Below are 10,846 nucleotides of genomic sequence, written 5' to 3'. Positions count from 1 at the left end.
GAAAGAGAAATCTCCTTTGAGAATTTGTAACCACAGTCTTGCCCACGTAAGATTTGGGAATTCAAATATATATACCACCTATGTGGTCTTAGAAACCTCAAACCGAGAAATAACATGGTCTCCCATTACTGGTTTCCCTGCCTGCTTGGCAGATTTATGTACACATTTTTAATGGTGGAACAAACTTTCAACCTAAAACACTTAAAATTCCCACAGGGACACATCACAAGTTATTAGTGTACAGTAGAAAAATTAAACAACACTTGAGGAAGCAAGTCAGCAGAAACAAAAGCAGAATTTCACCCCTTGGACTTTATTATTTGTATACAAGTAATTATAGAAATAATTATGAATAAAAATAATTATGTTTAAAGTAATTAGGAAAATAAGAATGAATTGGTAACATGAGTAAAACAAGAGACTGCTAAAATAATCATGTAAAACTGAAAAAAAAGTAGAACTCCTAGAAATGAAAAATGGAGCTGGTGAGATTAAAAAGTGCGTAGCATGAATAGAGTTTAAACATAGTAGAAGAGTTGAGTGAACTGCCAGACTGAGCAGCAGACATTGAGCAGAACGTGGTACATAGAAACAAAATGATAGAAAAATATGCAAGAGACTTGGAGGATAGAGCAATAAGATCTAACACTTGTTATCAGATTTCCAGAAGGAAGTAGTAGTGAGAATGAGGAAGAGGCAACATCTGAATGGCTGAGACTTTTCCAGAACTGGTAAATCACAAATCTCAGATGTAGCAAGTTCAGCAAATCCCCAATCAAGATAAATAAAAAGAAATCCACACATAGACTATTCATGGTAAAACTGCAGAACACCAAAGACAACAGCCAGAGAGAGATAGGTTTACTAACAAACCAGTGATTAGTAAATTGACAGCTAATTTACTAGTGTAATTTACTAGCTGTTACTGCTAATTTGCTAGAACGTCAATAGGCGGCAAAGAGAGCAGTATCTTGGAAGTTCTGAGGGAAAACAACTGACAACCTAAAGTCATTCAGTAACAAGGATGAAATAAAGATAGTTAAGACTAACAAAAACAAACAGATTTATGAAACCAAAATCAGAAGGGTTGAGGAAATTGGGATTTCTGACTAAATCCTAATGGTGAAGAACTAAACCATAATGAATATTCCTTCTCCTTCTCACCACCTGGTTCAGGGAAGTGCAAACATATTTCTTATTCAGAATGAGAAGTGGACTCTGAGATACTGTGTATTCATAAATTAAAAGTTTCCTTTTTCACACTGTCTCTGGCCCTGGGATTGGTTCCTGAGGCTGCATGATCCGTAGAAAGAGCACAAGTTTCATAGAAACTAACATGGCTTCAGATCTCATCTCCGCCTCAAATTACACTCATAAGCTGTTGATCTTCAGCATCAGTTAACAGATCTGAATATTTTTGCTCAGCAGTGAAATGGGGTCTAAGAATGAAACATCCCAAAGTCATTGTGAGGATTAAATGATGTTTGCTAACCACCTGATGCATTAGAAGCAACAGGTGGTGGGAATAGTAGAAGTGGTTATTGCTGTAGTGGCTACTTTTGCTCCTCGGCTCCTACAATACTGAGGCTGCTTACATTTTCTATTCCTTTGTATCCCTATAATTATCAGCATGTGTCTTACCATGGCTCTGCTTCTGGGAAAAATTAAGTATTATCATTATTATTGACAGGGCATGTGAGAACATGTTTATGAATCTCTGTTTCACTCTAAAGCCTTTTTGCATTATAAGTGTTTTGCTAGGATGAGGCCAGTAGCAGGAAGTGATGTGAGAGAACTTGCAAGGCATTAGAAAGCAAAGACAAGAATTTTACAAATCAGGAAAGTTGTTGACTGCAAGTAAATGGATCGGGTTTTTGGAACAGTAGAGACATAAGATCCAGCAAGATATAGTCTGAACTCCAAGCTAACCAGAACTAGTAGATCATATAAAAGGGACAAAGTAACTAAAGAGAAAGGTTTAATGTGTCAAGAATGTTCGTGATAATTAAAGTGAATGTTGTTTTAACAGTACCTCCTATGCCTTTCATCTATAGGCAGAGATTGATCCTTGAAGTCTGCTGGCTTGAGACTTAAGGATAGAGACTATTAGATGGGGTGACCATGTAATTGTCCAAACTGGGGCAGATTGGAGAATGAGTGGAGCCTCTATCAGTAGTTACACTGAGACAACAGGAGGCAGGCAGTAAACTGTAACTGTAGCAAACTAGAGACTATGTTCACTCTACAACTAGAGCTTCTAGATGAAATGGGAACAGAGGTGTAAACAGAGGTGAAGTGGGAATAGAGGATGAAAGCAGATTAAGTAGGAATAGAGGATGAAAACAGAGACGAGGTGGAAACAGTAGGTGGAGACTTGCTGACATGAGGATTTATAGGGGGTTGGGGGGGTGATGGATATACTGAAGAGAAATGTTATATATGGGCTTCTTTCAATACGAGATCCTTGACACCATCTTTTAGGTGGGGTGACCTGCCAGACCCCAGTGCAGGGAGGAGCCAGAAGTAGCATTTTGTAGGCATCCCCACAGCTGAGCAGTCCTGGGAGGACAGTTTTCCATTTATCTACTGGCTTCTAGGGTAGGAGTGGTATCTGGGAAGAAGACAGAAGAGCTAACAGTGTCAGAATATAAAACACATAATACTAGTGGGTCCTTATCAAGAGAAGAATCAGTGGGTTTTTTATAAACCTTTGTTTAAAAAGTATTGTGAAAAAAAAAGTATTGTGGTTTGTATTGTGTTTTGAAAGATATCAATAATGAATAAAGGGAGAAACTTTGCTTGAAAAGGTGAGCTTCAGTTATTGATTATTTATGTGAAACACTTCATTCTCTGGCAAAGATGATAAATGTTCTTTTTGCCCTTTTTTTAGTCCTTTGCTGTCATTATTATAGCCACTGGCCACATGTGGCTGCTATTGAGTATGGAAATACTCTCCAAATTGAGATGTGCTACAAGCGTAAAATACTGCATTTCAAGACTTAGGATGAAGAAAAGAATGTAAAATATCTCATAACTTTACATTGATTGCATGTTGAAATGACAAGATTCTGGATATGTAGCATTAAGTAAAAATAGATTATTAAAATTAATTTGACCTGTTTCTTTGTACATTGTTAATGTGGTTATTAGAAAATTTTAAATTATATTTGTGGCTTGCATTATATTTCTTCTGGACAGCACTGTTCCAGATCATAAATGTACTCTTAAAATTTTAATATATTGTATTTTTTACATAGTCACATTTTCTTTATATATATTTTTTTATTGAAATATAGTTGATTTACAATATTGTGTTAATTTCTGCTGTACAGAAAAGTGATTTAGTTGTATATATACACACACACACACATTCTTTTTTTAAATATTTTTTTCCATTATGATTTATCATAGGATATTGAATATAGTTCTCTGTGCTGTACAGTAGGACCTTGTGGTTTATCCAGTTCTATATATAAAAGCTTCCATCTGCTAAACCCAACCTCCCATTCCATCCCTCTCCCACCCCCTCCCCCTTGGCAACCACCAGTCTGTTCTCTATGAGTCTTTTTCTGTTTCATAGATAGGTTCATTTGTGTCATATTTTAGATTCCACATATAAGTGATATCATATGGTATTTGTCTTTCTTGTTCTGGCTTACTTCACTTAGTATGATAATCTCTAGGTCCATCCATGTTGCTGCAAATGGCATTATTTCATTCTTTTTTATGGCTGAGTAATATTCCATTGTATATATGTACCACATCTTCTTTATCCACTCATCTCTCGATAGATATTTAGGTTGTTTCCATGTCTTGGCTATTGTGAATAGTGCTGCTGTGAACATAGGGGTGCATGTATCTTTTTGAATTAGAGTTTTTTCCAGATATATGCCCAGGAGTGGGATTGCTGGATCATATGGTAGCTCTACTGTTAGTTTTCTGAGGAACTTCCATACTGTTTTCCATAGTGGCTGCACCAGTTTACATTCCTACCCACAGTGTAGGAGGGTTCCCTTTTCTCCACATCCTCTCCTCTCCAGCATTCGTTATTTGTAGAGTTTTTAATGATGGCCATTCTGTAAAATAGTCACATTTTCTAATGGCATAGCCCAGTGTCAGGAATGTTTCTTCTTAATTTCTCATTGTTTTATCATGGCTTCTAATACTTTATGTTTTTAGTTTTCACAAGCACTTGCTGACTATAAAGCACTTAGAACCATAGATCAGTAGAATACTTTTGAGGTGGAAGAAGGATTTAGAGCTGTTCTAACACCCTCAGTTTAAAAGGGAAGATCCTGAGGCTTGTAGGTATACGTACCTTCTTTAAAGGCTACAGTAATTTAATAGGAGAAGCCCACCATTGAGAGAAATCCTGGGTGCTTCCTTTTGTAAGGCAGAAAATCACCTCATTAAAGTTATCCTCTTTCAAATAATTTATTTCTCTTTGGTATATGCCAGTGGTTCTTAACCTGGGTTGAGTTTGCTCCCCAGTGGACATTTGGCAATGTCTGGAGATGATTTGGTTGTCACAGCTGAACTAGATGCTACTGGCGTTCCCGTGGGTAGAGGACAGGTCAGGGGTGCTGCTAAATGCCCTACAAGGCACAGGATACACTCCCACGACGAATAATCATCCAGCCCCAAATGTTCCTAGTGCTGACATGGAGAAACCCTCATATATGAATTAGTTTTTTATTCTTAAAAATGATGGTATTAGTGGCATCACTAATTGGGTGGGCTGGCTGCCAGCTAGGAGGTCAGCTCTGTATAGTCAGTCAAAGTTCCCTCTTCTAGGAGCTACCATTTCCTCATTGATAAAATGGGGACAGTTCAGGGCTCAAATGGGTGGACAGAACACAAGCTCAGAGGCTCAGTACGGGGGAAGCAAGACAGTTACTAGTGGAGAGAAAGGAGCGGGTGTCATGATGAAGTGGACTTTACTGGCTGAGCAGATTTGCTTTCTCAGCCAGGCTGCCTTCATTTGCTTTTGTGCTATAGGTCCTATTGTCTGAGTGATTCCTGCCAGAAAGATATAAGGGACAGGTAATTAAAAATGGGGGGTGAGAAGTCCCTGGTCAGTGGGCAGATGCAGGCCTGAGCAGGAAGTGGGTCTTGCTGTGTGATTGTGACTGGCCAGTGTTTGGTTTAAGTTAGTATTTATTTTGTTTTCAGAGAAATGATTGTTTTTAAAGTGTTTTTTTTTAAATTATTTATTTATTTATTTGGCCGTGTCGGGTCTTAGTTGCAGCACGCGGGACCTTTAGTTGCAGCATGTGGGATGGAACCCGGGCCCCCTGCATTGGCAGCGTGGAATCTTAACCACTGGACCACCAGGGAAGTCCTGAAAAATGATTTTTGAACATGTGTATATTTGTGTATAGGTAATACCAAATAAGGAAGGAGTGGTTAATCCCTCAGGATAGGACAAGAGTAGAAAATAACTCATAAATTGGAGAATTGAATAAAAAATGACAAGTATAGCCTTGGAAACAGAAAATACAAACTTCTAAAAATGCAGTATTTGCTGTGATTAGTTAAATGAATAGTGGAGAGAAAAACTGACCAGGAATAAGTAACTATATACTCTGGTACTTTTAGAACTTTTTAATCCTGGAATTTTTCAGAGTATGTGTTTGAACTATTAAACCTTTATTTTAATTCTGCTAGTAGACTACTTCTAGGATAAGGAGTAAATTTCTGGGCCTTGAAGTTTGAGAGATGTACAAAATTTGAAGATGATTCAAAAGATACTTACAAAGATAAATTAAGGAGAGTAAAAGAGAAGGATAGTTTAGAAATACATAAATTATTAAATTTTATAGAATTTGAGAAATGAGTTTATGACTTCGGAAACAAAACCAAGAATTAGGCCTCAGTTGTGTTATGAAGAGTTAGTTCTCTTTAGAGATGAGGAAGAATTTCTAGAGAAAAATGGTTATTAAACACATTGTAGAGAGCCAGGAAGTCTTCTGGCCAGGCAAAGCAGCAAAGGGAACATGGAATGGTACACTTTGGATTTTGTGACTAAGATCCCTGGTAATAAGACGGAGCTCCTATCTGATGGTTACGTGACATCGGCCTTTTGGAGTGAGAAAGGAAGTTGGGGTATGCCGCTACGGATAAATATGACATTCATATATAAAAGTGCAGCGTTTGTCTTCCTAGAATGTTTTTGTTCAGGGCCTCCTGGCAAATGCATACATATTTTCAAAATGTAGCTAAAATACTATTTCCTCAATGAAGTCCTTTCAAATTCCAAGTAGCAATGCCCTCCCTCATCCCTGTGCTTCCATACCACCTTTATATATCTCTTTTAAAACATTTGTCGTATCATATTGAAAAGACCATATTGAAGTTTTCAATTTAGTTCATTTAATTTTTTCAGTAATGCATTCACATGATTCCAGAATGAGAAGTGCCATGGTCATACCTTTGTCTCCCACCTACCCTTTTCCCTCCTGTGCACAGATGCAGGTAACCGTGTTAGTGTGATCCTTCCAAATCATCTTTACGCATGTATAAGCAAACTGAACATATAGTCGTATTTTCCTAACTTTTTATCCAAAGCGTTTCATATTGTGTCACTATCCCTATTAAGATGATGGTCAACAGGTATTTGTTAAATGAGTGAGTATACTAGTAAGACAGGGTTTGTTTGTTGGTTGGTTTGCTTGTTTTTTAACTTTCCTCATCCCAGGGGCTCCTTCTGTGGCCCCACTTAGAAGAGGTCAACTAGATCGGGGTCACAATGAAAACCTGTCGCCAGCCCTCTTACCAAAGAAGAGTCGAGTGCTGAAAGATCACAGCTCCAGCCTTCTGCAGGACTCTGACCTTTCCAGAAAGCAGAGGCTCTGATCAGAGTAATGCAGTCTAACCAATATTATAAGAAGATGCACATTTTCTTGGCCATGGAGCCAACCAAATGATGGAATTAGTTATCAAGACAGAATGTTAGATTTCTTGTTAGAGAGGAAAGTATCTCATGTGCCCAGAGTAACTCTGATGTAAATGTGCTTAACAGTAAAAAAAAAAAATAGCCTCTCTTATTTCTGTGACTCAGTTTTCAAAAAGAGTTGCAAAAGTACACTAGTGGAGTTTTAAAGATATTTTAGATCATTTAGGTAGATGTTCTCTTCCTACTGATACTTCTTGTATTAAAGAAAAAAAAGACTCAGAAAAAAATGAATAACTTAGCAGGATCCATAAAATTCTGACAGGTTCAAATCAATTCACATCAGACAGGAAGTAATCATATGAGATGACATATTTTTTCCCTAGAAACAAATTCCCTGGGGACAAGTTTACAAAATCTGTGAGCCTCTTAGATAAAAACAAGTTGTTTTACATGATAAATGAGATACATCAAACTGCCAACTATGTTGTACACTGAAACTAGGTTTAATTTACTTACGTTACTGTGAGTTTGCTATTTGTTCTAAGATATTGATAAAACAAATGATCACAACTGCAGTAGCAAAGACAGATGAAATTGTATGAAAGTAAGTCAGCAAGCAGGGATATCAGTGATCCCTTGCAAACTAATGACTAGATTTTCATCTGGCAGTTGAAAAACAAAGCTCATTTTGAGGCATAATTTAAATGGTTTTTAGGTCCTGTGTCTTTTCAGAAAGTATTATCTCTTACAATGGCATGTTAAGAAAAATGGCGCTTAGTTTCAGGGGAGATGAATTTTAATCTTGGCTTTGCTGCTATAGAGCTGTGGGGTTCATTCAAGTCCTGACCTCTGATTTTCAGCCTTAAATGAGGGGAGCGGATGATAATTTGGTGTATGTTGTTAAGATCCCTTTCAGCTATGAACTTATTTCAGTAAAAAGGGGAAAATAAAAAGAATGGTTATCTGACCTCCTTAATCATGGGTATTTTATGGCATGTGAGTGAAGAGGTAGTAATTATGGGATCTCTGGTTGATTGAAAATCAGAACAAAAAAAATTTGAAAGCTTTGATATACGTACTTTGGTTTCTTTTTCTACAAAACAAGATGATGTCACCTTAACAAGTAATGTCTATCAATTTAGTTTACTACTTGAATATTTTGTGTTAGCTTGGCATTCTTTTTTTTTTTTTAAACTCTGGCAACTTGCTGAGGGTTTTATTTTGACATATGGTTATAAAACTTGTGGTGATCAAAATATAATATAGATTTGTGAGCTGGCTGCCATCCTGAAAGAAAACACCCATTAAATTTTTTTCTGGCTTGTATCCCTAATGATTGATTGCACTGATATACAAGTGAAAGTCTTAACATATTTTCAGCATTTTGGCCATTTAAATTTGGAGTAATAATAATCATTTTAACTGCTCACTTAGATAGGAAAGATAATAAGGTGTCTTTCTTTGGGTTAATATGTATGTTTCATATATAAAGTGTAATCTAATAAACTTCGGATAGTTTTGACTAATTCAGAATACGATGACCAGGACAAAACTTGGGTCTTTATGTGATTTCTAAAGAAATTAACCAAGATATTAGAACAAAAATGTCCAAAGAAGGAGGAAAAATCCCAGTGAAATGGGAGACAAACGCCTGCAGAAATGGCCTGCAGTCTTCAGAGACGAAATTTCTTACTTAAAGCATAGGCCATCTGTTTATCAGCCTTATTTCTCTCCTCAGGCCTCGGAAGAAAGCCCTTCAAGAAGAGGGCTGTTATATTTAACTCAATAATATTAACCGATCTTCTCTCTGATGTTACAATATTCTTACCTAACGTTTTTTCTAAACCACTGTACAGACTATAATGAGGAAAAGAAACTCTTAAACGGTCAGTCATGTACATTTATAGTAAAAAATGAATCATATTCACATGACTGTGTACAATATTGCCTCACAGAATTATTTGGGGTATTTAGATATTTTTTATACAAAGGATGTGTTTACTTGCCTAAGCTTAGAGAATTTGGCAGAGAACTTTGTAGATCCCTTATTGAAGCCCTCCTTTTTTTTAATCTTTATATATTGATGTTTTTATTTTATAGGATAGATTTTTTCACGAGTGTAATTACTGTTTACATTCTTTATATATATATATCTTTATTGGAGTATAATTGCTTTACAGTGTTATTAGTTTCTGCTGTACAACAAAGTGAATCAGCCATATGCATGCATATATCTCCCCATATGCCCTCCCTCTTGAGACTCCCTCCCACCCTCCCTTTCCCACCCCTCTAGGGGGTCACAAAGAATCGAACAGCCCTGACTCTTACCATAGTCCCTTCTATAACATCCCTGAACATGTGTTCATCTGCCCTCAGCTTGAATACTCATCGTGACTAGGAGTTCCACCCTCAGAGGCCAGGCTGACCGTGTCCCTCCCTCAGGCACGGGGTGCTCTTCCAGTGTCTACACAGATGCTGAGCAGCCAGCCTATTAATCTCCTCTCCTCTGGGCTCGGCGGCTCTGGCTTCCTCGGCCGTTCAGTATGACTTGGAATTATGACTGACACTGCCACTAACCCCCCAAAAAAGTTTGGTATGACACGAAATGCACGGGGCTACTCTGACTGAACCGTATTACTAATGTATGTTTAAAAATTGGGTTTTTTTCCTCCCTGTTCGCACAAGAAAGTTATAAAAATTCAGCTAATAAGCTGGATTGCCAGATGAATTACCTTTTCTTTTTCAACTAGAAAAGATTGTCTTATTGTAGACTACTTTATGCAATTTGTGATGTAACACCTGAAGTTGTTTGTCTGATAGTATCACTGATAGTATCTTTGGAGCTCTTCCATGTTCTCAGAGTTTTCGAAAACAATGAGAAAACCAGAGCCTTGAAAATGCGATGTTGAGGACTTCCCTGGTGGCGCAGTGGTTAAGAATCCGCCTGCCATTGCAGGGGACACTGGTTCGAGCCCTGGTCCGGGAAGATCCCACATGCCGCAGAGCAACTAAGCCCATGAGCCGCAACTACTGAGCCTGTGCTCTAGAGCTCATGAGCCACAGCTACTGAAGCCTATGTGCCTAGAGCCCGTGCTCCGCAACAAGAGAAGCCACCGCAATGAGAAGCCCACGCACCGCAACAAAGAGTAGCCCCCGCTCGCCACAACTAGAGAAAGCCCACGTGCAGCAACGAAGACCCAATGCAGCCAAAAATAAATTAGAAATTAAATCTTTAAAAAAAATAAAAATAAAAATAAAATTTGATGCTGGGGCACATCCACAAGAATGTCTAAAATGAAAAAAGACAGAATGCCACGTGCCAGCAAGGTGGTGGAGCAACAGGGCTCCCACACACTTCTGGTAGAAAGTGTAAATTGGTATGACCACTTTGGAAAACTGTTTAGCAGTATTTACTAAAGCTAAACATATACATGTCCTATATACCTACCAGAAATGTAGATGGATGTTCTTTAAGAATGTATATGTACATGTACAAGAACATTTATAACAGCACTATACGTAATAGCTAAAAACTGCCCAAATGTCCATCAACAGGAGAATGAATAGATTCTGGTATATGGTATGTTCATACAGTGTAGTAATACTCAGTAATAAAAAGGAACAAACTACTGATGCATTCAGCATCCTGGATAAAATCTCAGAAAGCTCCAGACCTGATTTACTGTTTACTATTAATCATGGTGATTTGACATTAACTGAAACGTCTGTAGAGCTGGACCAAAAAAGCCAGACCAAAAGAGAACATATTTTATAATTCCATTTTTTATAAAGGCCAAATGCAGGCAAAAACTAATCATGATGTTAAAAGAATAGTGGTTACCCTTGGGGGAGGGGCGCTGAGTGGAAGGGGGCACAGGGAGGTGCTGGCTACAAGAGTATGTTTTACTTATGAAAATCCAATGAGTAGTACATTTATGACTTGTGTCCTTT

The 10,846-nt window shown here is 37.7% G+C and overlaps 1 protein-coding gene across 1 annotated transcript in view; it reads left to right on the top strand.

Annotated features, from left to right (window-relative positions):
• The first annotated feature begins 5,996 nt into the window (after window positions 1-5,996).
• Window positions 5,997-10,846, top strand: part of LOC130704723 (cytochrome b5 reductase 4-like) — a 41,761-nt gene continuing 36,911 nt past the window's right edge. Inside the window, exons 1-2 of the mRNA XM_057527642.1 lie at window positions 5,997-6,105; window positions 8,752-8,781. Coding sequence (XP_057383625.1) covers window positions 5,997-6,105; window positions 8,752-8,781 — 139 coding nt within the window. The remainder of the gene's footprint in view (window positions 6,106-8,751; window positions 8,782-10,846) is intronic.

This window comes from Balaenoptera acutorostrata, chromosome 14 (genome assembly GCF_949987535.1).
Source record: "Balaenoptera acutorostrata chromosome 14, mBalAcu1.1, whole genome shotgun sequence".
NCBI classification, from domain to species: Eukaryota; Metazoa; Chordata; class Mammalia; order Artiodactyla; family Balaenopteridae; genus Balaenoptera; species Balaenoptera acutorostrata.
The sequence above is the reverse complement of the archived record's forward strand: the minus strand, read 5'-3'. Positions and strand labels throughout refer to the sequence as shown.